The sequence below is a fragment of the Lepidochelys kempii genome, chromosome 7 (genome assembly GCF_965140285.1).
Source record: "Lepidochelys kempii isolate rLepKem1 chromosome 7, rLepKem1.hap1, whole genome shotgun sequence".
NCBI lineage: Eukaryota > Metazoa > Chordata > Testudines > Cheloniidae > Lepidochelys > Lepidochelys kempii.
The window spans coordinates 95,201,423-95,228,732 of NC_136386.1; the positions used below are offsets into that span (position 1 = coordinate 95,201,423).

At 40.2% G+C, this 27,310-nt stretch overlaps 1 protein-coding gene across 1 annotated transcript in view; it reads left to right on the plus strand.

Annotated features, from left to right (window-relative positions):
* LOC140914912 (DNA nucleotidylexotransferase) overlaps positions 1-27,310 on the plus strand; it is a 385,127-nt gene that overhangs the window by 323,066 nt on the left and 34,751 nt on the right. Inside the window, exons 12-13 of the mRNA XM_073353929.1 lie at positions 19,555-19,657; positions 25,227-25,490. Of these exons, the coding sequence (XP_073210030.1) occupies positions 19,555-19,657; positions 25,227-25,490 (367 nt within the window). The remainder of the gene's footprint in view (positions 1-19,554; positions 19,658-25,226; positions 25,491-27,310) is intronic.

Below are 27,310 nucleotides of genomic sequence, written 5' to 3' on the forward strand. Positions count from 1 at the left end.
TAAAATAGTTCACAGTGGGTAAAATTTACCCCTTGGCAGATCACCAGCACAAGACCTGTGTACCACTTCAGTCTATTTAGAGTCAGAGAATGTTGATATAATCTCTCCACCAAACCTTGATGTCCTTACTCTTTTTATACAGGCAAATCTCTACTGGATCCCTTCCTGAGAAGTGCTGATCACCTGCAACTCCCATGGAAGTCAGTCAGGAGTTGTTAGGGCTCAGACCATTCAGGATTGGTTCTAATGGGAGGTTTTCCTGGGTAAGGACTGAATTAAGATTTTTTCAGTATTTCATCCTACGTTTCCATAATTCTACTTCAGTTTCTTGTTGCAGAAAATATATAAATTACTTCATTATCTTATTTATGACTCATTCAGGAATAAACTATGGGAGTTTACTTTAACAGTGTGAGAGAATTTTTGGGTGTGCTGAGTTCTTTCCAGTGTTCTTTCCAAGCACAAGCCATTGAAGAATTTTCCCACCTTTTCCCTTAGTTGGTATAATACTATTAATATGAAAGTGACTTTACTAATGCCTTCATTAGGCCTCTGATCAAGGTCAGCGCAAACTAAGTGTTTCCAGACTTCTGAACAGACTTTGTCTGAGATTAGTGCTATTGCAATTAATAAAAATCCTGCACCCTCTCTCCTGGCAAACCAGACTCTTGAGTGCTTACTAATTATTACAACATATTCCTTTTTTGCAGGTATCGGTATATGTAAAACTTTATAATTCTGGATAACCAAACCTATAGTGCCATTGTCATGCAGAATATTTCTCAACAGTGAAAAAGTTTGCTGCATGTTTTTGTAAAATATGCTGACAGTCGAGTTTGTGCAGGCAAAACCAGATAGATGTTTTAAGACTAAAGTATCATCATCATCTGCATATTCTTACATTTCAGCTGAGTACATCAGAACCCAAATCCACATCAATACTCAGTGGAGTGCATATCTTTTTTGAACAGCATAGAAGGGTTTTGCTTCAGCATTGATTGGCACTCAAGAAAATTTATGCATGCAGGAAGTTGCTATGATGTCATTTGAAATGCTTGATTGGAATGGAATGGAATTTACAAGATTTGCCAAGACAGCAAAAGGAAACCTTGTGCAATGTATTTTATGACTAAATAAAACGGTGACAGATTGGTATGGTACATTTCATACGCTTTAAAAGCTTGAAATTATATGGACAGCTTCCAGGTAGAGTTGCATTATTTACATGAAATTGAGGCTGAGTTATCAGTGATTCAAAGCTTAAACATAGTTTTGTTTTGGATGGTGAAGTAGTGGATTTATTTCAGACATAGAATTCACTGAGTTTAGAGCTATTAGTACTAGAAAATCATTTTGTACCAAAGCCAAGAAGGAGTACTCTTCAGCATCAGGATGTAGTTAAAGACAGCTAAATATACGTACCTGAAAGTTAGGGGACAATAATACTTTACAGGCAATAGAACTACTGAACTACATACAGATGTCTATGGTTTTTTAACAAAAAAGGAAAATGTTCCATAAAAATGTAATGATTATAAGACCAGTCATGTGTTACCCCACCCCCACTTTGCAATTGACCCTTACACAGGACTTGGTTTACAAACTTTTTTAAGTGTCTCTTAGTGTACCATTGATTTTAAATGAATTAATTGTAACTATTTGTTTCCATGGAGAGCTTAATACATTTGAATTTATGTGGGAATTTAACCTTTTTCCTTTTGCAAAGAAATCACCATGAGGTTAATCCAGGTGTTTCTTTTTTTACCATGGTAAATTACCTTTCGTGCTACTACAAATGTCTCATTACTATAGGTATTTAATGACAGGGAACGTTAATATTTCCTTTGGCAATACAAATTAATGCAGAATATAGTTCTGTGATACACGTGATAAAAAAACATATTGAATAAGAAATGTACAGGAAATGAAGACTGATAATCTAATGTGCTGTTTAATACCACTGAACTTTTAAGCAAAGGTAGAGAAGAGTTAACGTCAATATTTGCCTTGCATAAGGCCCTTCCTCTCAAAAACCAAAAACAAAAAAACAAACAAAAAACCACCCCAAAACCAAAAAGGCCCGCAACAAACCACACAAAACCACATCAGACTATTAAAATGTATATACAGGTTATATTATCGGTAGAATGACTGTTTCCTGATTCAGGAGAGAGACGTTCTTTTTTGGCCAAAGATCTTCTTTTCTTGATTTTGGTTAAATCCCCCAGATTATTGCATAACACAACAGCATGCTTTTCACTCTACCCATGTATAAAAGAGGCCTCACATTGATTTTTGTTTTCCAATCTTAACTGAGCATGCTGTGAAAAAAGTGTGATATTAACACATGGTTTCAGAGTAGCAGCCGTGTTAGACTGTATCCACAAAAGGAACAGGAGTATTTGTGGCATCTTAGAGACTAGCAAATTTATTTGAGCATAAGCTTTTGTGGGCTACAGCCCACTTCATCGGATGCATAGAATGGAACTTACAGTAAGACGATATATGTATACATACATACAGAGGACATGAAAAGGTGGAGTAAGAGGCTAATTAATTAAGATGAGCTTGAGAAGAAGTCTTTGGTAAATTTCATCTTGATAATATAATTCACATAAATAACCAGAAGTGTGATCTTTTTTCCTATATCAGGTGGCATCTATATATCCTGACTTGACACCATGAAGACCATCTTTTAAATAATGTATTACTCTGCATTCTAGTTTTCAAAAGCATTACTCTGTTTTTCTAAACTTCTCTTTGGTCAGCAGCCATGTTCTGAAATGACTGATATCCTACACTGGTGGATGGGCATGTGTGATAGAGTGGACTAGGACCGGAGGCCCCCTGCTGGAGGCCTTGTGGCCCTGCCACACCCCGCACCAGAAAAGGGCAGTAGAGAGGTCCTCCAAGCTGCTTAGAGTAGTTGTGTGGGAAGCAGCCAATCAGGGCCCAGCAGGCTAGTATAAGAAGAGCTGCAGGGCCAAAGTGAGTTCAGTTCCTTGCTGGAGCTGAAGAAATGTGGATGGTGTGCAGCTAGCTGATGGAGCTGCAGAAGGGCAGTGCTGCCAGAAGCCAGACAGACTGAGAAGGAGCCCTGAGCTGGCTGCTGAGACTCCATTAGGGCAAGGCCCTGAGGTTAGGGTGAAGATGGCATGGAGCCACAGGGAAATGGCCCAGGGAATTAGAGAAACTGCATTTCATAGTTAAAGGGACACAGCAGATGGTTGCTATATACAGGGTCCCTGAGCTAGGACCTGGAATAGTGGGTGGACCTGGGTCCCTCTCACCCCCCATTAGCCACTGGCAAGGGGAAGTGGCCAGGACATTGAGGAACCCCAGAGAGAGAACTGAACCATACTTGTCCTGCTGGAGAGCTGCAACCAGAAAGCCCAAGAAGGTGAAGACATTGTCACCAGAGAGGGGCCTTGAGGCACTGCTCTATCCTGGAGCAAGGGCAAATTGAGAGAGAGTGGAGGCACACACACTCGGCCAAGGGAGCACTCATGAGAGGTGAGTGCACCCCATTACAGCATGCTAAGTTTTGTGTATCCAGTATTAAAAGGCTGTATTCCCATATGCAGTATAAGTAAAGTTTCTGTTCCTAAGGCAAAAGGGATTTTCCATTGATACTCCAGCTCAGAGCAGGATTAATTTCAATAATAAAATAAATAATTTTCATGGCCATGTAAAATGAGTTCTGCCTCTGGTGAATCAGAATTAGTATTCCACTAGATGAGAAAATTGGCATTTTCATGAAGCCTCTACCCTCAAGTAGCTCTCTGGAGAAGACACCTGTGAATCTTAGTCAAAATACTTATGTGGCCCTGCTGAGTTTCTGTTGAATAGCTTAGCTGGGTGCAGAAGCTGCTGTTTGCTACTATTAAGGTCTAACTTATAGTCACCTATGAGAACACTGGCTCAAGTTTTTCCTTGTTTTCTTCTTGGATACATTCTAATTTAAAAGTATTTTGCAGTAAATTAGTGAAAACTAATGCTGCAGACAAACTTCCATCTATTCTGTATTTCAACCACAAATTTCCTCAAACTGAGTCTGAATCACTATCACAATTGTATAATATCTACTCAGTTAAATATATGACAGTCAATTTTAATTTTAATTGTTTTTGCCACTGGTAGAATTTATTTTACTTAATTTGGTTTGATTAGTGCCTTTTCAGACATTCATTGGCATCCTATCAGCATTTCAGAAATAAAAAATTAAGTCTTACAACAGACCTGTGATGTGCAGTTATGGCAGAATTATCCCCATCTTATAAATGGCTAAGGCCAAAATGTCCAAATGTGGCCTCTGATTTTGTGTCTAAAACTTCAGTCACTTTGGGTTTGGCTTTTCGGAAAGCTCCCACATCTCCCGTTGACTTCAGCTGTAGTTATGACTGGTACACACTTCTGAAAATAAAGCCCAATCTGAAAAACTGAAACCTGAAGCACCCAAAATCAGAGATCACTTTCAAAATTTTGGCCTAAGTATCATGCTTAAAACACTCCCTACTTCAGCAGATATTATATTTATCATCATCACCCCCATCCTGGAGAGAAGAGGTGACCAGTCAGGGTGCCCAGCAGTGAATCAGCCAATCAGGACAATTGGGATCCTAGTGCCCAAAGCAAAGTGTAGGGGTAGAAAGTGAGACAAAGAACCTTTCCCCACCTTGATGAGACAAAGTAGGCATTATTCTTTTTCTCATTTCCCATAACTATGTTATTTTATTTTGATTCTTGAAAATTAAAGACTAAGTACTGGGAAGGGGGATAAAAAGTTATTTGCTTTTTCTAAAGCAACAAATACCACCTGCTTTAGCCAAACAGAAAATGTGTGGTGAACAGGAGCTTAAGCGTGGGATGGTTGACACATCTTTGGGCCAAATTAGGTGCTTGCATATGCAAATATAAGTTGCACTGAATTACTTGTCTCTGTGACTTCCTATTTACCTTTCCAATACTGCAATGTCTTCCCTGAGTTAGGACTCCAGGATGGGCTCTCTGTGATTAGGATAGCTACAACACTTGAAATGTTTGTTTTACTACACATTTGACATGACGAACTGTCTAGATCTGCCTTCTGACCATATGACATGATGAATTATAAAGGAAAGTCTTTCATCTGGCTTCCACATTCATCTTGTATCTTTGTCCCCGTTGACAGATGAAGGTGTAAAGATTGTACAGCTAGTGTGCATGTGAACTTGGTGCAAAGTTTATATGATTGAATACCTGGGATTTCTTCTTGTTGAATACGCCCTCCTTTCACTTTCACTTTGTTAACAAAGCGAAGAGAAGGTGCAAAGTATAAGTCAAACCTGAAAATGGTAACTTTTTGCTTTGTTATTTCTGTGTTTTCCCTATGTCGGTGGTTTTTGGGTCATTAACTTCAGTTCACTTCAATAAGACTTTCTTCTCCTACTACCTTTCCGTATGTACGTGAACCGACATTGCATTGACACTGTTGTATCTATATACGGTTTTGAAAAATGCAGACCTGACTTGAATATTAACGGGAACTGCTGAGCTAAAACTGACATGGATTTGAAGAATGGCTTATGTGTGGTATCTAGGGTTTAGCTGGGCATTTGTGATAGCAATGTACTGGTATAATAATGATGCTGTCACAAAGGCTGTTAACATTGAGTATGGGGTTGATCAGATTATCCAATTGACATTTTTTTGATGAAACGACCTTTTCGGCACAAAATCTCAGAGAAAAAAATAGTATTTTATTATAAACTGCAAAATATTTGTTACATTATTGCTAATTTTCTAATTTTTGTGCGTTTTCCAGTTTCCATTATTGTAAATGCTGAGAAACACACTTACTCCTTTCATTCAAAAAAGCTCTTTGGCATAAAGCTTCCATCATGAATGCATCCTCACACTTTTGACTCTGTCTGGAAAGCACCTAGTTCACAGTTGGCACTGAACTAATTATAATAATAATTGTGATGTTGCACTCCATATGCTTTATGAAAATATGCATGAATGTAAATATGATGCAACTGGAATATGCTTTATGCAAAAGGTCTCTTGTAAGGTATCATTTCAAAGCTTATGATCTACCGAGTGTGTTCATCCTATTTGTTCACACGTATTCTTTCCATGTCTGGAGTTAGGATAATAAGATATAAACTTGCATTACTGATGTAAACATATTAAGTGGAAGCCATTAAGGGTGCTTCAGAATTAATGAACTGTAAATGGCTCTGTTTACTTGCAAACCTTCCTGTGTACATGTGGGCCATCCCAGGAAGAATGGAGGCTGGGGTCTCACAGGACATGTGATCCTGTCACATGATACTGGAATCCATCTTAAATCTGGTACTTTTCCATTTAGAAGGAGGAGTGGGGACCCAGAGAGACAAGATTCCCACCTTGTGCCAAAGCTATAAAAGGGCGTGGAACAGGACAAGGGGGGCAGTCATGAGAAAGTTCCAGCAGACATCTCAGGTGGTAATCAGGGGCTAACAAGGACTGTACAGGGGAAAGGATTGGGCCAGACTAGGAAGGAGTCTAGTCTGTGAAAGCTTATTGGAACATCTCTGAGGGTGAGATATTACCTGTAATCAGTTGCTTTGTGTTATGTGTTGCATGTTTTTGCTTTATTTTACTTGGTGACTTACTTTATTCTGTCTGTTATTACTTGAAACCACTTAAATCCTACTTTTTATGCTTTATAAAATCACTTTTGGTTTATTAATAAACCCAGAGTAAGTGATTAATACTAGGGGGAGCAAACAGCTGTGTATATCTCTATCAGTGTTATAGAGGGTGGACAATTTATGAATTTACCCTGTGTAAGCTTTATACAGAGTAAAACAAATGTATTTGGGGTTTGGATCCCATTGGGAACTGGATGTCTGGGTGCTGGAGAGGTAACCTGCTGAGCTGTTTTTGGTTAAAGTCTGCAGCTTTGGGGGCATGGCCCAGACTCTGAGTCAGTGTAGCAGCAGGCTAGCATGTCTGGCTCAACAAGGCAGGGTTCTGGAGTCCCAAGGTGGCAGGGACAACAGGATCAGAGGTAATTTCAGAACATAAGGTGACAGTCCCAAGGGGGTCTCTGTGACCGAACCCATCACAATAATATCCAGCAAAATCAATAATCTTTCTAGTCTCTTGGGCCCAGATTTTTAGGTGTCACTGCAGTTAGTGTTGCAATGCCCAACTGATTTAGGTATCTAAATCTCATGTTCAAAAGGGATTTAGGCATATAGGAGTCTAAATCTCATCAGCTGTCAATGGAATTTTGGCTTCTGAGCAGAGAAACACAAAAATATCTTTTTAAAAATCTGGGCCTGAAGCCTAGGAAGAGCACAGATGTTGGTGGCTGGGTAAATCATCCTGCCACTGAAACCCTAATACATAACCATTGCCTCAGGTCCAGAGTTAAGTCCAGGATTTTGAAAAAAACCCACAGAAGAGTCTACCTTCAAATAATCAGTCTTAGGTTATATGATGGTTCCAGTGCAGTCAGTGAGACAATATTCTAGTAGAGGTTTGTTATGGGTTTCTGTGACAGGGTTGGGACTCACCACCACAGGGCCTCCTGCTGACTCATCAAGGAATTAGCTCAGTCCAGTGTGGAGCACCCTCCACAGGTGGTGTCCTGTCCGTCTCTCGCCCTCTCTTGGCTCCTGGACCCACGTTACTCCCTTCTTGCAGCATCCTCTTCAAGACACTGCCCTCCAGCAGTGCCCCCTCATCCTCATTCACCCCCTTATGGGGGGGGTTATCAGCAGTCTTTCACTTCACCCAGCCACAGCGGCCAACCACACCCCAAAGTCTAACCCCTTTTCCAGGGGTCCAGTGCAGTCCACTATCACCACATCCAATGGCTGGGTGTATGTGCAAGGGGGAAAGGGAAGACCCAGGGACCCTTTGGTGGCAGCCTTCCTGCCCTTCTTCTCTCCCCTTGTCTGCCTCTCTCCATGGGTTGCTTCCCCTTTGTCCCCTTTGCATCAGCCCTGCTCTTCCCTCTGGGCCTGCAGCCTGGCAGATACGGGGCTGGAGCTGGAGCTCCTTCTGCCCTGCCCTGCTAGTCTCCTCGCACAGGAGACAAACCTTCACCCTCTGAAGACCTAGGAGAGACCACCTGTTCCTTTCCTGGGCAGCCTTTATATAGGGCCGAGCCTGGCCCTGATTGGCTGTCTCTTACTCAGCCTCTGGCTCCCTAGCAAGCCTTCTCTGATTGGCCACCCACCCGCACAGCCTCTCTGGCCTGCTGGAGCCCCCTCTAGTATAGGAGTGGGGCAGCCACCCCACTACAGTTTCACTTGTAGTTAGCTGGTGGTATGTAATTTAGATGCTCATGTGGTGTGGACACATTCATAAAACTAGTAATTACTTAATTTAATATAGTCTTATTGTGTTTAATTCAAGAAGCTCCTGGTAATCTGTGGCATTACTGCACTGAATGAGAAGTTCATGGGTGGTGAAATCCTGACTACATTGAATTCAATGGGAGTTTGTCATTAACTTCACTGTGGCCAGGATTTCCCTCTGAGTTCCCTGCCTCCCACACTTCAATACTAACAATTCAAGGACTTTCTCTTCCTATGTTTGCCTATTAAATCTGCAAAAGTTATAGTCCTAATTATTGTAAAAATCCTGTCCATGCCTGGATGTGGAAGAGTGATCATGTTTGGATCTAGTTTCTCATAAGGCAGGCTAACCTCCCACCATCCCCAAATTACCTGAAAGCATTGGGGTGAGAACTAGCCCCACTAATGCTCCTTTATGCATTAAAAGTCAAGATTTCTTGGCCTCCTCTACTGGGTGCTGTTGGTGTAGGGCCAGAGCCAACTCTCATTGACTGCAATGGGAGTTGGATCAGATCCATAGTGAAGGGGAAGAACCTTCCCCACAACAAATATTGAGGGGGCATTGAAGAACGCTAATATGGGGGGTCTTAAAAGGGTGTGAATGTGTATATGTGTAATTACGTGTGTATGCCTACTCTGCACATTGAAGATACTCTAATTTGAATGTGTATGTCTAATTTAACAATAGTAATATGTATTGTATGGTATCAATAAATGATTCTTCGTCATATCTAAAAATAACTCTCCTCTTGCCTACAAAATCTGTTTGCCGCTTAAACAAAAGGTGATTTTGCTGTACCTCTATTTGTTAGTTCCATTAACTCAGTGTATCATTCTGCAATATTTATTCCCTTTTCCATTGTCAGATTGTCATCACTTTAGCAATTGTGTTTGGCTTTTCATAGACAGTTATACATGTGGTTATCTATATTTAAGGGATTATTTAGGTGGTATCAGACATTTTCAGATCACTTGAGGATGTATCTGTCTATGAGCTGTGTTCCTTGCTTTTCCCAAAAGACGTATGTTGTGGGACATACACTTAATTTAACATGTAGTAAATTCCCATATTTGTTCCCACAATTAAAGGACTTACCATTTTCTTTTATATCAGCTTCCAGCATCTCAGTTGGTGTCCAGCCCACTCTAGAAATTACTGTCAGCAGGATTCATTTTAATCTAAGTTCTTTGGGGGATTTTTTTTTATCTCATGATATTTTGTTCACACTATCCATATGATATCCTAAACCCATGCTCCACGCAATTCTGGACTAGGATTCTTCTTTACTAGTTATCCCATCTTTCCCTAGCAGAAAATGATTCAACAAGAAAAGGACTGGAGGCCTTAAGAGCTATGTTTTATAAATATATAGTGCATATTGTTTATGCAACAATTCCTGATGGGCTGATTGTTTCGCTGTCTTTCCTGATAGCCATCATTCTCTGACAGCTATTTCACAGCTGAGGTTTCTTCTTCTTCTTCTCAATGAAAAGGCAGGGAAATGATATGGGTAAAAATATCCATTAGCATTATTTATACAGTTTAAATGTGTGAAATGAGAATATATTGTAAATGTGACTCTACTGTTTTGGTAAGTACAGCCCAGTTCTCTCACACTGTAAACCCAGAACATTATCTAATATCCAGTGCTTATTAGTTCATGTACTTTCCTCTACACACTAGACTTTTCTTTCTCAGAGAAAATTAAGAGAAAAACTTAGAAAGAGCAAGAAACCTCACATTCTACATTCTAAATATTTCTAGTCTTTCTATTTTCTGTTATTCCTTCCTATAAAACATTATGACATACAAGGTCTCTCAGACATGTTAATGGTGTCTTATGATGTTGAATGAATGTGATATTTGATGCTTGATGGTCTGTTATGTAATGGACTCTTAGTTCATTCACTGGGACATTGATCAGTTTATGACCTTTATCATGTAATGCTGTTTACCAGATATTGACAATGTTAAGCTTTTATTCTCATAGGCTGTGATTCTGGAAGTTATTATGTACATGCTTAATTATATGTACACGAATAGTCCCTTTGAACTCAATTGGAATACTCACATGTAAAGTAAAGCATGTGTGTAAGTGTATGCAGGATTGGGCCCTCATGGATCACATTCAGCATTTATAATGCTCCCATGCTATCAATGAGTTTTGCCTGAGTGTGGAGTAGCTAAGGCTTGCTGAATAGACAATGGCTCGGCTGTGATATGAATGTTGCAAACTGAACAATTTTTAAAATGGAAATGTTCCATCTGTTTCTCTGAGAAACACAAATAGAAATTGGCTGGCCTGCTTTTAATCTAGGCATTGAGAATTTAGAGCCGGTGGGCCAAATTCATCCCTGGTGATTTGTTTCAGCAACTACCTGAAAAACCCTCTTTCTCCTTTTAAATATTGAGTGCCTTTTTTTCCCCTAGTGAGAACGTTCTAGTGCCCTTCACAAGATGCATTTGAGGGCTGGTTAAATTACAGTATATGGCAGCTCTGAGGAAAGATTTCTTTGACTGGCCTGAAAACACTATTAGTAAATCACATTCCTGCGCAAGAACTTCCAAACAGCTGAACAATATTCATTGGGTTTCTAATTATAAATCAGCCAAACAATTTGCTCTTTAGTAGAGAGGGACAGGTCTGAGGTGAATGATTCAACTCTTATATACTTTCTTCACACAAAAACAAAATCAAGCAGAGTCTTGATTAAGAAGGATTTGAAAAAACTGTAATAATCCCATTATCAATTTAATATGAGCCTGTAAATTTATTTTAAAAATGTTGGCTATAAAGAAGAATCACCAAGTACTGCAATCATATAACTTAAATAAATGGAATATGTATTGCTCACAGAATCATAGATTTTAAAGCCAGAAGGGACCTTTATGATATTCTAGTCTGACCTCATCTATAACAGAGGCCATAGAATTTCACCCAGTGGTACTTGCATCAAGCTCATAACTTCTGGTTGAACCAGAGAAGTTTTAGAAAGACATCCAATCTTGGTTTAAAGACTTCAGGTGATTGTGAATCCATATGCCCCTAGGTAAATTGTTCCAATGGTTAATTACCCTGACTGTTTAAAAAAGCAAAACAAAAAAAAAGGCTTTATTTTTCATCTGAATTCACTGTAGTTTCAGCTTGAAGCTGTTTATTATGCCTTTATCTACTAGATTAAATAGCTTTGTATTAAGAGAATTCTTACCTCCCATTCCCCTTAAGGACTTATAGACTATTGTTGCCGGCACCCAGTGCCGAGAGGCTGAACAACAGCTTGAGCTGGTTCGTTACCCGGTGTGCTACACCCAATAATCACAACGGGGTGGAGAAGCAGAAAAGTTTATTTGAAGCTTCAAATAGGTACAGGGAGATTTGAATCTCAAATCCTGTACCCAGAGCAGGAAGTTACACAGGCTTTTATACATCCTTTTTCCCAGCATACTTATCCAATAGCAAGCTGCCCCAAGTATCCATATAGCCAGCCAATCCAGTTCCCAGCTAGTTCCCTGGTTCTCTGTATCATTTCTTAAACTATACATAAAGCTGCTTTATTCAGCATTGTTCTTCCATATCTGCCCTGTTTGGCCTTGCTTAGTTTCAGGCAGTCTGACTCTGCAGCATATTGTTGCAGACTCTCAGCATAACTGCTGTGTGTGCCTCCAGGCGGGGGGGCCAAGGACACTTGGGCCTAGTACGCAGAGCTGCTGCGAGCGCCTCCAGGTGGGGGGCGGGGGGCCAAGGACTCCTGGGCCTAGTGCGAGGGGGTTTTATCGACACTCGTGGTCTTCCATCCCCTCGAGTTACCTAGTGGCCATGCCCCAGTGTCCCCAACACTATGATCAAGTGTCCTCTTTGTAAAACTAAATAGACAGAACTTCTTGTTAATTCAGATATTCTTGGTATGCAGGAGGACTCATTTGGGTTTAAAGGAATTTTTAGTAGGTAATCTGATTCCACCCCAGCTTCAAGGCAGGACTGATTTGGTTTCCTCATTTCTAAACTATCCTTGACTCTTCAAGATTATTCTTAAGTGAGCTTTTTGAACATTAGGGATAGTTCCTAAAACCACTGAGTTGTGATTGGGGCAGAAGTTTGTATATAGTCCCTGATCTAGTAAAGCTCTTAAGGTTACTGTGTTTTCCATAATAGTCTCCTATCCAAGTCCTAATGCTTCTTAGATTGCCAACATAGATCATTCAGGTTTATTCCACAACATACAACATATGGCTTGACCAAGTAGGAAATTTTTATAGAGATCAGAACAAGCTTTTGGAAATATCAAAACAAATATGTAAATTTTGAAAGATTGTCAGTGGAAACAGAGAGAGAGCTAGGGCTAAGAAGAAATATACAAGTAGAAAGGCTACTACAGCATTAATTTAAAGAAAAATTTCAATGGAGAAAACATCTGTTTTTCCACAGTAATAGAGCACAGAATGGTTCAAAATACAAAGTGATTAGCAGATAAAATGTTGTGCAAAAAAGGAAAGCACCATATCTGATGTAATAATGCCTTATAGAAAAGTAAAGGTGGAAGAAGCCAGTAAGAGAGAGGTCAAAATCATTGGGCTGTGTTTCTCAAAGTTTATGAGAGAATTGTAGTGAGGCGGCGTGGCCTCCCTCCAAACCAGAGGGGGAGAAACCACCCCTCTGCTCTCTGGTGGGCAGAGCCAGGCTGGGCCTGCCCCTTGTGCTGGAAGCTGAGAGGTGGGACAGGAAGTATAAAGGGAGGGGCCTCTGGCTCAGTTGGGCCAGAGCAAGTGAAGGAGACAGTCAGACGTCTCTAGTCTGCTGTAGGCCTCTGGCTGCGCTACAGAGTCGGGTAGTACCCTGACCCTAGAGGAGACTGAGTGCGGAGAGGAGCTGTTGGGACTGTCAGCTGCCATTTACCCAGAGACGAATGAGTGGAGATAGGGTGACCAGACAGCAAGTGTGAAAAATTGGGATGGGGGTGGGGGGTAATAGGAGCCTATATAAGAAAGACCCACAAATTGGGACTGTCCCTATAAAATCTGGTCACCCTAAGTGGAGAAGAGCTGCTAGGATGGCCGGCTGCCAAATACCCCAAGGAGAGACGGAGGACCCTTGGACCATGGAGCCCAGTCCCCAGACTGTGGTAGGAAGTAGCCGAGAGAAACCAGACTTTAGTCAGATTTTCCTGTCAGAACATGAGTCAGTGAATTTCAGTGGGATCCCTGCTGACCCAGTGGTGGAGCCCTCCATCACTGTCAGGGCCCTGGGCTGGGACCTGATGGAGTAGGGTGGGCCCAGGTCCCTGTACCCCTTGCTTCCAACCCTCCTCCACACCCCATGGGGTGGCAGCCTCCCCACCTGAGGCTGAATGGCCTGTGTTTGCCTGTGGTCTGCCCAGCGAGAGACTGCTTACTGCTCTGCCTGCCTGGGGACCAGAGCTCCTGAGACTGTTTACTGTTCTGCCCTGCCCAGAGAGCCAGAGCCCCATAGACTACTTGTTGCTCTGCCCTGCCCAGAGTGCTAGAGCCTTTAAACTGCTTAGTGTCCTACCCCACCCAAAGGACCAGGGCCCTGGCCCAGTGATTTGCTAATTCCCCTGCTGCTTGACTCTGATTACTGACATAGTGAGGCAGAGTGGCCTCCCTCTGAGCCAGAGGGGGAAGGATGACCGCCAATCCAGTACAAGAATAATGAAAGAAAGACCTAGATGTTATCAGAAAATGTCAACAGGAGACTTGGTAACTAACAGGAGCACCGAGGAGGAGGAGATGGTGGTGGTTGAAGAATATATCACTTAGTTCCTGCCTTGAAAATCTTACTTCTGTGTCTTCTTTTTTTTGTTAACAGGGCGTAGCACACTGTGGGCTCTGGTGAGATGTAAACAATAAATAGTAATATTAAGCACAACAAAATATCACTTGTAAAGGCTATGAATTGGTTCTAGTCTAAAGCCATTTAAAACTGTATCCGATCTATCTGAAGGTATTGTACGGTATTTTATTTTACTTCCCTGTTATATGTTTGGATACTATAAGCCAGTGATTCCCAAACTTGTTCTGCCGCTTGTGCAGGGAAAGCCCCTGGTGGGCTGAGCTGGTTTGTTTACCTGCCGCGTCCGCAGGTTCGGCCGATCGCGGCTCCCAGTGGCTGTGGTTTGCTGCTCCAGGCCAATGGGAGCTGCTGGAAGTGGCGTGGGCCAAGGGACGTATTGGCTGCCACTTCCAGCAGCTCCCATTGGCCTGGAGCAGCGAACCACGGCCACTGGGAGCCGCAATCGGCCGAACGTGCGGACACAGCAGGTAAACACACCGGCCCGGCCCGCCAGGGGCTTTCCCCGCACAAGCAGCAGAACAAGTTTGGGAACCACTGCTATAAGCAATTATTCTGACAAACATAAGATGTTGTTGCAGTTTGTTCTGTATTCCTTATACTACCAGGGCATGGAAGGTTAAGGTAAGCTTATATTTTACCAAAATGGGAACATAGAAATGGAAATCCAGTCTCTTCCTCCATATCCATTTGAACTTTATATAAGTATGGTATTCTAAATGGCTTCCAGGGTTTTGACACATGACTTTTCTCTGCAAAAAGGTTGTTCAAGCCATTCCATTAGTGAACCTTTTGTGTGTTAGCAAAATGCCACTCCATCTAACCTTAACAAAATCCAGTGGCAGCCTGCTCCATTCTTTGAATTGAATTAAAAGCAACTAGTTGTTAGGATCAGTGATGATATGACATAATTATTAAAGTGAAATAAAGAGGTCTCAAAGATATACTCTATGTGTAACTCAAAGTATCGCATTTGTTGTCCTTATGGAAAAATATCTTCTGAGTTGTCAGTTACATTATCCTTTAATCAATATTATTCATGTTCCATAATAATGCTATACCAGTGTGGTGACTTGGAATTTAGTAGGTTTTTTTTTTTAAAAAAAAAGCAAACCCCAACAACCTAAGGTTAATTAACTGAATAGTAAGACACTTAACTCTATACAAGTTTAGTTTAACAAGAATTGAATACATATTTAAACATTCTTCTTTTATATTCTTAAGGCTTGCTTCCATATCAGCACAGATGATTAGGACAGTTCCTATTACTGTGTGCTCAATCCTGCAAGGTGCTGTGCACTCTGGCCCCAATCTAGAACAGCACTTGAGCACATGCTTAACTTTAAATCTTGAAGTCTCAATGGGACTATGCGCATGCATAAAATTAAGAAGTGCATAAGTGCTCTGCTGGGTTGGGATCAGAGTGTTCAGCAGCAGTGTCATTTGCTACTGAGCAAAGGGGGCAGTTCCCCTACCCCCCCCCCCAATTTTCATTTTCTCCTTTCACAGACTTTTCATAGATCCATATACTCCACTAGGTTTTCCACTTTTTGCTCCCTCCCTTCCTCCCCCCTAGACTTTGGATGCAATCCTTAGGAAAGCAGTAATTACCTAGCTTTTCTCATTTGTGGTGCTGTTTGGGACATAGAATGTTCTGTGTTGCTGCCATAACTGTGCCCCATCACCCAGAATTTTTCTGAAATTAGACTCCCCTACTCAGCACCTTGCACAATCAAGCCCCATATGCACTAGTTGTACAGTGCCAAAAACTCCCATGGCCCCATATCCATTCCATGGATGAAATCCTGACCCTCTTTAATCAATGAAGCCAATGAGATTTATGCCAATGGAAACAGGATGTCACCCCTTATGCACTTTCCTGAGTGTTTGTGCATAATGTGTAGGCATTAAACATTTATTCCTCTTAAACACACTATGCAAAATTTGAGCTTACTACATTATTTTCCTATTTTGCGGGGGGAACAACCAACAAGTGTAGAATTAAATAAACTCTTTGGTAAATATTTCAGAGGGAAATTAGGCTGAGAGTCTCCCGGTAGTGATCTGACTGTGTAAAAAAGAGGGTAAATCCAACGAGAGTTAATTTGATGGGGAATCTGGAACACTAGTATGACAATAACTTGTACCTTCCCCACCAGAAGTTGGTCCGATAAAATATATTACCTTTCCTGCCTTGTCTCTCTAATAACAATCATAATAATTTTATTCTTTTTATGTAGTGTTTGTATATTAGACCTAAACACTCTAACATCGTGTGTGATAAAGCATTTTAATTCGTGTCCCATGCTTGGCCAAACAGTAGAAAAAGTGAATGTACTCATGGAACTTTAGAGGCAAGTACAATATAGTTGCCTGAGCATGTTGAGCTATTAGCCCAAATTAGGGTTGGCAACTCTGACTGAAACTATTAAGGGAGATATTTTTTTCCAACATGACATAATAGGATATTTTAAGAAAATGACATTAAAATCTCTTGGATTGCTTTCAGTCGTCACTGGGAAAACTTTGCCAATTCCAGGAGACTCCAGGTCAATTCTGGAGGGTTGACAACCCTAGCCGAAATTGCTGCATGCAGGTGTGCAGGGGCTGAGATTACTATACCAGTGCATAGGTTAGAATGACAACAATGGAGAAATGGTTTCAGCCCCATGGTCTGTAAGGTTCTTACCCTCCCAATTTCCTGCACAAAACATGATTATTTTGAGCAAGAATGATTTTCCCCTAATAACACTCCTAGGGAGACAATATGGACTGGTGGCTAGGGCACTGGATAGGAGTAAGGAGACAACCTCTTTATTCTTGGCTCTTCGCTGGCTAGTATGTATGACATTGGGTAAGTCATCTTACCTCATCTTACCGTCTTACTTTCCACTTCTCTAAAATTGGGAAAGTAATGCCTCCTCTGAAAAGCATTTTGAGACATTTAAATGAAAATTGCTATATAAAAGCTCGGTATAATTATAGTTTGCAGTATTGTTGAAATCATGTTGGCCTCATGATACGGGAGAGACAAGGTGGGTGAGGTAATATCTTTTATTGGACCAACTTCTGTTGGTGAAAAGACACAAGCCTTCAAGCTCCACAGAGTTGGTGTGACCTGAAAATGAGCTTTGTGGAGCTCAAAAGCTTGTCTCTTTCACCAAAAGTAGTTGGTCCAATATTACCTTACCCGCCATCTCTCTCTGTATAATTATAATAATTTACAATATAATGGATTCCATCTTACAGTGTAAGTGAAAATCTGTTGCATGGAATATTTTTTAATTATTTTAACTTCTCAAGGTTTGAACTGCTGTTCTGACTTTGTGCGTAGACTAATGCTTTATTTGAAATTTCTTTTAAGATCATTTCCACCTTCTTAAGAGATTTTGACTTAGTTTGTGCAGTCACTGCACAATAGTTGCATTATCATAAATTAGTCTGTTTGTCAAATGTAAAACTGATTTTCATTTCCTTAGGGCTCTCTGCTGCATCTACTCTAGCATCTTGCCTGTCAATCATATGATTTTCTGTCATGTGGATGCCAGTTGACATGTCTGTCAGCCATATCAATTCTTACAAATATTCCAGGTTAAAGGAAATCTGATTCAGTTTTATGAAACACTGTAGGAGAAAGGAATATTTGGTTAAATCATAATGCTAGCTCCCACACATTTTAAAATGGAAATCTTTTGTCTTGGATATTTCCAATTTTCAGACACATTGTGCGACAATTATTTCACATTGTTTGTTTCCTAGAGATCTGTCACTTGCTTTTGAATGAGTCATTTCCCCAGTTTTATTGATTTGATTGCCTTGAAGCTTAAATGTGATTTAGGAGGAAAAATGCTCTTTGCAGTGTGCCAGAGGAATTTGGACCCCAGCTGGGAATAATGGAGAACTGAAACTCACACCTGAATTATATCATAATATATGGAAGTTCCATACTATACACTGTATGACATATAGAGTATTGACCATGCACCAAGAGTGTAATTCACTCATCTTGCATAATGTTTAAGTAATAAGACTTTCTGTGGAAGAAATGCCAGTAGACTGGGGAGGTAAAATCTACTCCTCCAACACAGGGCCAGGAGTCAGGGCTGCAGTAAATTGCATTCCATCTGGTTTCTGTTACCACAGGCTATGAGCTGGAACAGTGATTCCAGCTCCTCGGTACTAAATACACAGGTTTGGGGGCCACTAGATCTGTTGCCAGTACAGGTTGCATGACTTCTGTCCCCTTACCTGCCCAATCACAGATCTTTGAGATGGCCTAGGTGGGGACTATGCAGAGATGTGCAAGCAAGCCCTGTGGCAGTGCTTAAACTGGGATGAACACCTCATGCTGGTTCTACACTCCACAAGTGAACGCCACCCTCAAATAAGTCACAAATGCTTCAAAAATCTAAGATGACCCCATTATATCTTGTTTACCTGCTAACACCAGTCAAGCTCATTGACTTCAACAGGAACATTATTGGGCCCTTACTTAGCTCAAGTATAGTTCTTTTAATCTCCAAAACTCATTTATGAATAGTAATTTGTTAATCCTCCCAAAAGACCTAGAGAGAGGTAGCAGGTTCTAGTTCATGATTATTACTCCCTGTTAGGTCGAGTTACTTTGATATGTTGACTTTTAACATTTACACCATAGTACGAACTTGTCAAAATGAATCAAACTTGAGGGTGTTCAGGGCAAGCTGGACACTTGGATTTAAGTAAAGAAAGACAAGAGACCATCACATAAGAAAATAATTCTTTTTCTCTAAATGACATTTCCAGTTAAACCCATTAACATGGGAGTTGGGACTTGACTGTAGAATCTTTATTCACTATGGTAAACAATCATATGAGTAGTCCCATTAAAGTTGAACTATTACATTAAAACAAAACAAACGTTTTAAATAGAAGAAATGTCCTACATACAGATATTTTATGTCTGTCATAATAGGGAGGAATACAATTACCTGTAATCACACTTTTTGTTAATTCAAAATGTTCCATCAAAATCTAAAGAATGTTAGAGTCTACAGCAGTTAGATTGGCAAGTTTATCAGCTGCTACTGCTCTGGATTCATAATATATACTATTATATCCTGATTATGATTTTCTTCTTCTTTTCTAAGATTTGAGGTGAGAGATTTAACATCTCAAGTTACCAAAAGAATCTGTATTATCTAGTTTGAACAACAGAAGAAATACATCAAATACTGTAAATTATTGCTTAACAAAGAACAGTGACAGGTCTGATAAAAGAAATAGATTCCATTTTGATTGTTTGAAGAAACATTGCTATCATTTTATCTTGCAAACTCTTCTTATAATGCAGCAAAAATATTCTCTTTGAAAGTAAGGCTGAAATTCAACAGGAACTTTACTGTTTTATTTGTCCTATTTATTATTGCTAGGGGTAAGAAGATTGGACATGATGTCGATTTTCTGATCACCTGTCCAGGGCTAAGACAAGAGGAAGAAGTTTTACATAAAGTGATTGACTTATGGAAAAAGCAGGTATGAAGAAAATAATATTTGGATATTGTGATGGGGCAAGGCCAGATGGCTTTAGAAAAGTAGTGGGATATAGATATACCCAGGCTAAACCAATCTTTGGTACCAGGATAAGTTAAATGGCAGCTGCTCCAGATCAATTAAGACACCTGGGGCCAATTAAGAACTTTCCAGAAGGCAGGGAGAACGCTAGGTTGATTGGGACACCTGAAGCCAATCAGGGACTGGCTGAAACTAGTTAAAAGCCTCCCAGTTAGTCAGGTGGGTGTGGATGTCAGGAGCTGTGGAAGGAAGTTGTGCTGTTGGAGAGACTGAGCAGTACACACCATATCAGGCATAAGGAAGGAGGCCCTGAGGTAAGGGTGAAGTGTAGCTTGAGGAAGTGGAGGCTGCTGTGGGGAAGTAGCCCAGGGAATTGTATGGTCAGCTACCATAGCTAATACTATTAGGGTCCCTGGGCTCGAGCCTGGTGTAGAGGGTGGGCCTGGGCTCCCCCTTTTGCCCCCCCCCCGGATTAATCACTGAGACTGGAAGACAACAGAGACTGTGCAAGGGAGGATAGCTTCTCCTCCTCTCCCTTGCTGGCTTATGATGAAAATGGCTCAGTAGACTGTGATGCTTGTCTCTAGAGAGAGAAGGGTTACTTGGAGGGTCACAGTGAGCCTCTGAGGCTAGCAAAATCCGCCAGGAAATGTGCGACCCACAGAGACAAGGACAGAGCTTTGTCACAATATAAAAGAATTTTGTTAGCAGCACTGGATTCAGCACTGTAAGCTGATGTAGAGATAGGTGATGAGTGCCTTAGAAATCCTTATGATACTAATATTTAACTCTCCAGAAAGGATTTGAATATTAGATGGTGCAGGTGCCTCAAACTATTTTAGCTCAATAAATATGGTCCCTTGGGAATAATCAATCTGCTACTTCTCCTTACATTCACTGCTAGTAAAAATATCACTATAAATTTAATTTCTGTACTGTTCAAAGGGATTGATTACAAGTCAGGCACATTCTTTTTTGTCTTTCATATGAAATGTAATAGTATTTATATTTGGAGGACATATTGCTTTCAGAGTAACTTTTCTTGGCATTACATTGGAAATCATTTTGCTTCACGTAAAAGGACAACTCTCTTTGTGAGGTGAATTGTCAAAAGCCCAGAAGCTAAGTAAGATCAGCTTTCAGTTCAAGTGGTAGAGAGAGGATAATTTTAAATTAGTTCTGGAATTATATGTATTTTTCAGTGTGTTAATTAGGAACAGACATCAAATGATTCAGTGGTTTGGAAAAGCCTCCTAACAGATATCTGTGAAGGTGGTTCAGACCTTTTGAGCTGACCAAACACTATCCTACCAACTTTCTCAGTAGATCCTGGATCCTTCTCTATAGGTACACAACACAGCCCTAACTCCCTTCCTCCAGTCAGCTTCCAATCTCTGGAGAAATTCCAAGCCTTCCTTCTGAGTCCTGGGCTTCTACTTTAGTTATGCACAGTATACTTATTGGGACAGATCCTCAGCAGATGTAAATTGCCATAGCTCCATTGAAGTCCATGGAGGATCTGTGAGGATCCGTTAAGGATCTGTGCTGTTATTATTGAATGCATCCGATGAAGTGAGCTGTAGCTCATGAAAGCTTATGCTCAAATAAATTTGTTAGTCTCTAAGGTGCCACAAGTACTCCTTTTCTTTTTGCGGATACAGACTAACATGGCTGCTACTCTGAAACCTGTTATTATTGATGTTTGTTTAAAGCTTCTTTCAGAGGGACCCTACTCACTTTATACAGGGCAAAGTACATTGTCTTCTGGGCAGCTGTCTTTAGACTTCAAATGGGAGCCGTGGGAGGGCTCTCCAGGACTATGTATCTAGTGCCAGATTGAAAAATGTGCCATGCCTCCAGCTGGGGTAAGAGTCTTCACACTGGGGAGTACAGCACTTCATCCCCCCCAAGGAAACTTCACATGGTACCTCCCTTATTCTCGTGGGAGCAATGCTTATAATCGAGGGAATCAGACAGTCACACAAGCAGGCAGTGCAGTTCACCTTGTGCTGCTCTATATAAACTAAGAGATAGGGAACTGAAAATAGAAAGCTGTTTAAAAAAGAGAGAGAGAGTTAAAACTAGGCAGATGAAGCACAGGGAGAAGAGAGAGAGGATGGTAAGTAAAGAAAGAAGAAGGGGTTGATAAATGGATCAGGCTTCAGTTGGAGAAGCCATGAGAGCACAGAAATGAAGGAAATGGCAGGTAGAGGTGGTGGTGGAGGGAGGGTGTAAATTGGCAAAAAAGCCAAGCCTAAATATACTGGGGATCAGTTTAAGAGATAGGCAGAGTCCCCTTCTCCTCCCCTGCAACAAAGAATCCCTGTTTATAGTATATAAATCTGCTGCTTGCACTGCTGTTTATGCTGCTTGAACTCAGTACTATGTCACTTCTAATATGCATCTTCCTACTGTCAATGCTGGAGAAATTGGCTGCCAACAAAATCAAAATGCAAAAACAAAGAGGAATTATACTCCTGCCTTTTTTATTACCTTAGATTTATTTTTTTTAAATTGTAAAGCGCTTTTATACTTTTTGACAGTAAACCTGTCTGCCTCCTTGCTGCTTCCCCACTTTTGTGCTACTGCTTCAAAGCTCAGATGCATCAAAGAACATCACTAAGGTCATGATGCTGACTTTCTTTCAACTGCTTTTAGTGAAGGATTCGGCAATGTTTAACTTGTAAACTATGGAAAAACTAATTTAAATAGTTTAGAAGGAGCTTTTTGTTAGTTGAAAAGTTTAGTGTTGGAGTATCTTTCTACTGAAAGCTGATGGAAAAACTAAGTGGGTAAGTCAACAACACCATATTGCTCTTTGATGCATCAGCATCACGGATAAGTGGGTCTAGAAACAGAAGATATGTCTCCTCTGAGCTTCAAAATGGAATGGTAAAATGGAAAAGCTGCAATGCGGTAGACAAGTTATCTTTTAATAGTTCAGTAATGCTTTAAAAATGAAGTAAGTGTGCTTCAAAGGCCATGTAAAATAACTTCCCCTGTGAGCTGCAGTTTGGAAGACTCTGGGCCAGTAGTTTCTTAGCCATATGTGTCAATACAACTTTTTAATGCATACAATGTAATGTTTTCTATTTTTATATTTCGTTAGAAGCATATCTAAATATATTTCTCTTTATGTTATTAAATATATACCCCTGACATAGCAGAGATAATATTGCTGTGTGGATTTTAACTTTTGTATTCTCTCACTTAACATTTTTAACTGTACACTCTTAACACTGCATTAGCACAGCTTAGCATTAATTCCTTCTTGTTTTTTTGTTTTTATTTAAAGAAAGACAAAGAATAATCAGCCTGTGCTGAATAGTCTTAGTATTTAAGTGATCCAGATCAGACTCTGACATTCACACCTCATTGAGGGGAATGGACGGGAGAGGAGAGGTCTCATTGAGGTGAATGGCAGGGAGCTAAATGACAGGGCTAAGCTTGGTACTGGAGGCAGTTCTATGCAGATCTGATTTAAAAGGGCAGCAGCACATTTATTACCTGTGATCGCTGTATCCTGGCAATTAAGCCCTACTTAAAATTAATCTACAGAAGTGATAAATTTATTATTGTCCCAAACTTCTGCCATCCTGAATGTGATCATGCATTTACTCCAAAATGAGCACTTCTTTTGAAGTGCCAAAATTCAACCTGTTTAAAAAAAAAACCACACTTTTTTTTTTTTTTAAGTAGGAAAATTGTTCTACTTGTCCTCAAACTCCAACCTTCCACAAAATCCTCACTTGGTTTTGACAGTGCTGGAAATCTGTGTGATAAAATGTCTATGTTAATCTTCATTTAAAAATCTAAACCTGTAAATAAGGGCTAAAGAAATATACAGAATGTAGGTCAAAGAACTGGTGTTCGCAGAAAGCTGCAGATGCACTAATTTACATGGTGTAATGTAAATATGCTGTTTTAAACCAGCAATATCCAGAGCTCTACTAGATCTTCGTGGCTGACTGCACTCTTTAACAGTCTTTTTTTTTTGTTAGTTTGTTTGAACCTAGAGAAGTGCTGTTTCAGCTGCAGTTTATGGAGCAATGGCAATGTCCAGCACATAATCAAATTAAGTTAATCGGCAACATTATCCCAGTGGATTTATTCTGGGCCTTGATTCCTATTTAAAAGTGGCATTCTGGCTTTTAAATCAGATTTCAGCTGCTCGCTGAAGTCAGCACTTGTATAATTTGTTGTCTAATTCCCCATTTTATTTATGCTAAAGTAGCTATTTGCAACATGGTATGTCTTTACATTTTCTTCCTTTTAACTCTTACAAATTGCCAAGCCATTTAACTATGGAAAAGCAATAAATCTATAGATGTATAATCCTGAAATAGCCTCGTAGTCACACTTACACTACCCAACACTACCTGTGGATACTTACTATATAGTCACTGGAGGACTTAGCCCAATCAACAAGGGAAAAGGCCAGGGTGCTCCATAGCAGAGCTCCAATACTGAATTCCAGCTCTACAATTGCATGATGGAAACCAAAGTGAGCTAAGAAATGTTTTCTTGAAATGCCTAACATGAAAATAGGGAGCAGAAGATCAGACAAGAAACATCCCTCCCTTAAATTACAGGCAGTAGCTGTACTCACAGGACATTTTCCGTCTTTCAAAACAGCTTGGGAGCTCTCTATTAGAGAGCTACTGGAAGTTCTTCCCAAGAAAATCAATAGGATAAAGGTTAGAACTCGCATTTCAGAACCTAGAAAGCAAGGTTGAAACCCTAGCAAATAAACTAACTATGATGGATAATAAATAGGAATGAATGGAAATTAAAACTAAATGAAAAAATATGGCAATGGAGGTCACTGCTAGAAAGAAAATGATGATGAAATGGGGGATATGGAATGATCACAGGACAAAACAACTTAAAAACCAAACTAGTGCCAAGAATTCTGGGCATGTGTCTGAGTGTTTTCAGGTTGTGGAAAGTGTCTCAGAAAATGGAATTACTGGTAGCTGGTCCTGATAGTTAAAGATGACCTGATGTGTATAGTGCATTGTTATAGTCTATAGGTCTTGCGCCATCTCCTTTCTGAAAACCCTGACAGGTATGGGCACTGTCCATCTCCTAAACTGACAGCTCTGTTTGGAATTTGTCAGGTAGAACTATACCCTAGACAATGCAGACCTATTCAATCTTCCCAGATGTAAGACCTATGGGGGTATGCACCAACAATCCCCACCTAGGAGTGACTACCTGACATCAACTCCAAAATGTTTGGGTTGGGGGGAGCACAGTAGCAGACATTGCCTCCTGATCAGAGGCATGCCTGTCTCTGATGATCTCCCTCTCATGATCTGCTAACAACTCCCCAACAGCTACGCATCCCAGTCAATAAGAGTTGGTCTGCTGGGCTTCATGTTGTCAATATGCTGGGATTTGGTCTCTGGTGTACAGTACCATGATAGCTGTAACAACTATATAGGTGTGAGTTTATGTAAGACTATCTATCTGGAAATTCTGAATTTCTAGCAAAATCAAAGACAGTAAGCAGTGCTTTCTTTTTTAGGGCTTGCTTTTATACTATGATCTCATTGAATCAACACTTGAGCAGGCAAAATTACCAAGCAGAAAAGTTGATGCTTTTGATCACTTCCAGAAATGCTTTGCAATTTTAAAATTACATCAGCAAAGAGTGGACACCAGCAGCTGTGATACATCAGAAGAATCTGATAAGGCAGAAGTCAAAGACTGGAAGGCAATCCGTGTGGATCTGGTTGTAAGCCCCTTTGAACAATATGCATATGCTCTGTTAGGTTGGACTGGCTCCAGGGTAAGTAACTTCAAGAGCCTACATTTTTTTTTTTCTTTGAGCTACTAACCTATTTTTGTTGTTGCTGGACTATTCACGGTTGGTTTACTTATAAAAATGTTCCTTTCTTCATATTTTTCTATTATCTTCTTCTTAACCCTGTCATTAAGCAACCCATTATCCTAGCTTATGGTGACAGAGGCATCACTGGCATTTATATATTTGTCTGCTAAAAGAGTTAACATCTATTTTCCATGAAGTTTAATTTCTAGGAATCATAAGCCCAATCTTTGGTGCACCTACAACCCCTTCTGCCACTGCAGCACTACAAAGGGTTTAGCTGGCCATCTGGACAAAGGGAAATTCCCCAGGTGGCAAAGACTTTAGGGTTTAAGTATTTTATAACTTTAAAATAAAATAATATTGGTACTGGTCGTTGATCTTGTGATTGATAGTTACTTTGCTAATTGGTAGCTGGTACTGTAATTGGTGGTATAATCGGTATAATATTAAAAAATACAAAAATAATGAAATAAAATCAATATAAATTTCAAAATGAAAGTCAATTTCAAAACTAAAAATCAAAATGTTACATTCTAAAAAGGTTTCCAAATATTTCATTTAGACTTTTTTTAATGAAATTTTGCCAAAATCAACACATTCCAACACAGTGTCATTTTCTGATGGAAAAGTGTTCCATTGGAGAGCATTTGACTAACTCTGCTCTACATCACTGACCTCTGATGCCACTTATATGAGCGTAAATAGCCCTATTCAGGATGTGGGGATGGGGAGACATATCAGGGAGCTGCGTATAAAATCAATTTGCAGGGCTGGCCTCAGCCTCTACATGATTTAGAGCAGCTATTGGACTTCTCTAAGTGCCACTGATATAAGGTTCTTAATGGTCCTCAAATGAAGCTCCACTGCTCCCCAACCCCTCCCTATCTCTGACAGGCCCTGGCCTCCCTCCCATTACACCTCTTTTGCCAGGCCAGTACTGGAGACGCACTAGTACAGGAGCCAGCTGTAGTACACTTGTATCAGCAAGGAGTTTCCCTCTGACAGATGAATTATGTGCTGGGCTTTTGTGACCCCATTATGGCTCCTATGGATGACAACAGTGAAAAAGGGCTGTAACACAGGAGGCAGTCTGGTTCAATGGCCCCAATTCACCATTATATTATATCAGTTTTACTTCTGTAGCTGTGTCCATGCAGGAAATGCTAAGCAGGGTTAAGAGTGTTCAGGAATTCTGTAGTGAGATGTGCTGTGCTAACTTACTTCTGTCTAGTAGAAATTCAATGCAGAGATTATTTTACCATAGAAAATACCTACTTTTCCCTTCCATGGTCAACATTTTTAACTCAAAAGCCTATTTTGCTCCTATGTAAAACATAAAAAGAAATTCAGTTCTTTAGTAAAGAAAGAGAAGACTGACTGATGGATTCCCCTTCAGTTAATCATTTTACAAACCTTTTCAGAAAAGGCAATTGAAACATCAAGTTATTTCCCTTGCCTACTTGTAAATCCTATTTCTAATCTCTTAACTCCCTTTATGCAATCTTTGAGATCTTAAATTAACCCTCTCTTTGGGTTCATAGATTGTATTTCATAGATTCCAGGGCCAGAAGGAACCAGTGTGATTAAATAGTCTGACCTCCAGTATAAGACAGGACATAGAACGTCCCCAAAATAATTCCTAGAGCAGATCTTAAAAAAAAAAAAAAAGATGACTTTATTTAAGAATTGTAAGTGATGGAGAATCCACCATGACCCTTGGTAAATTGTTCCAGTGGTTAATTACCCTGTCTGTTAAAAATGTATGCATCATTTCCAGT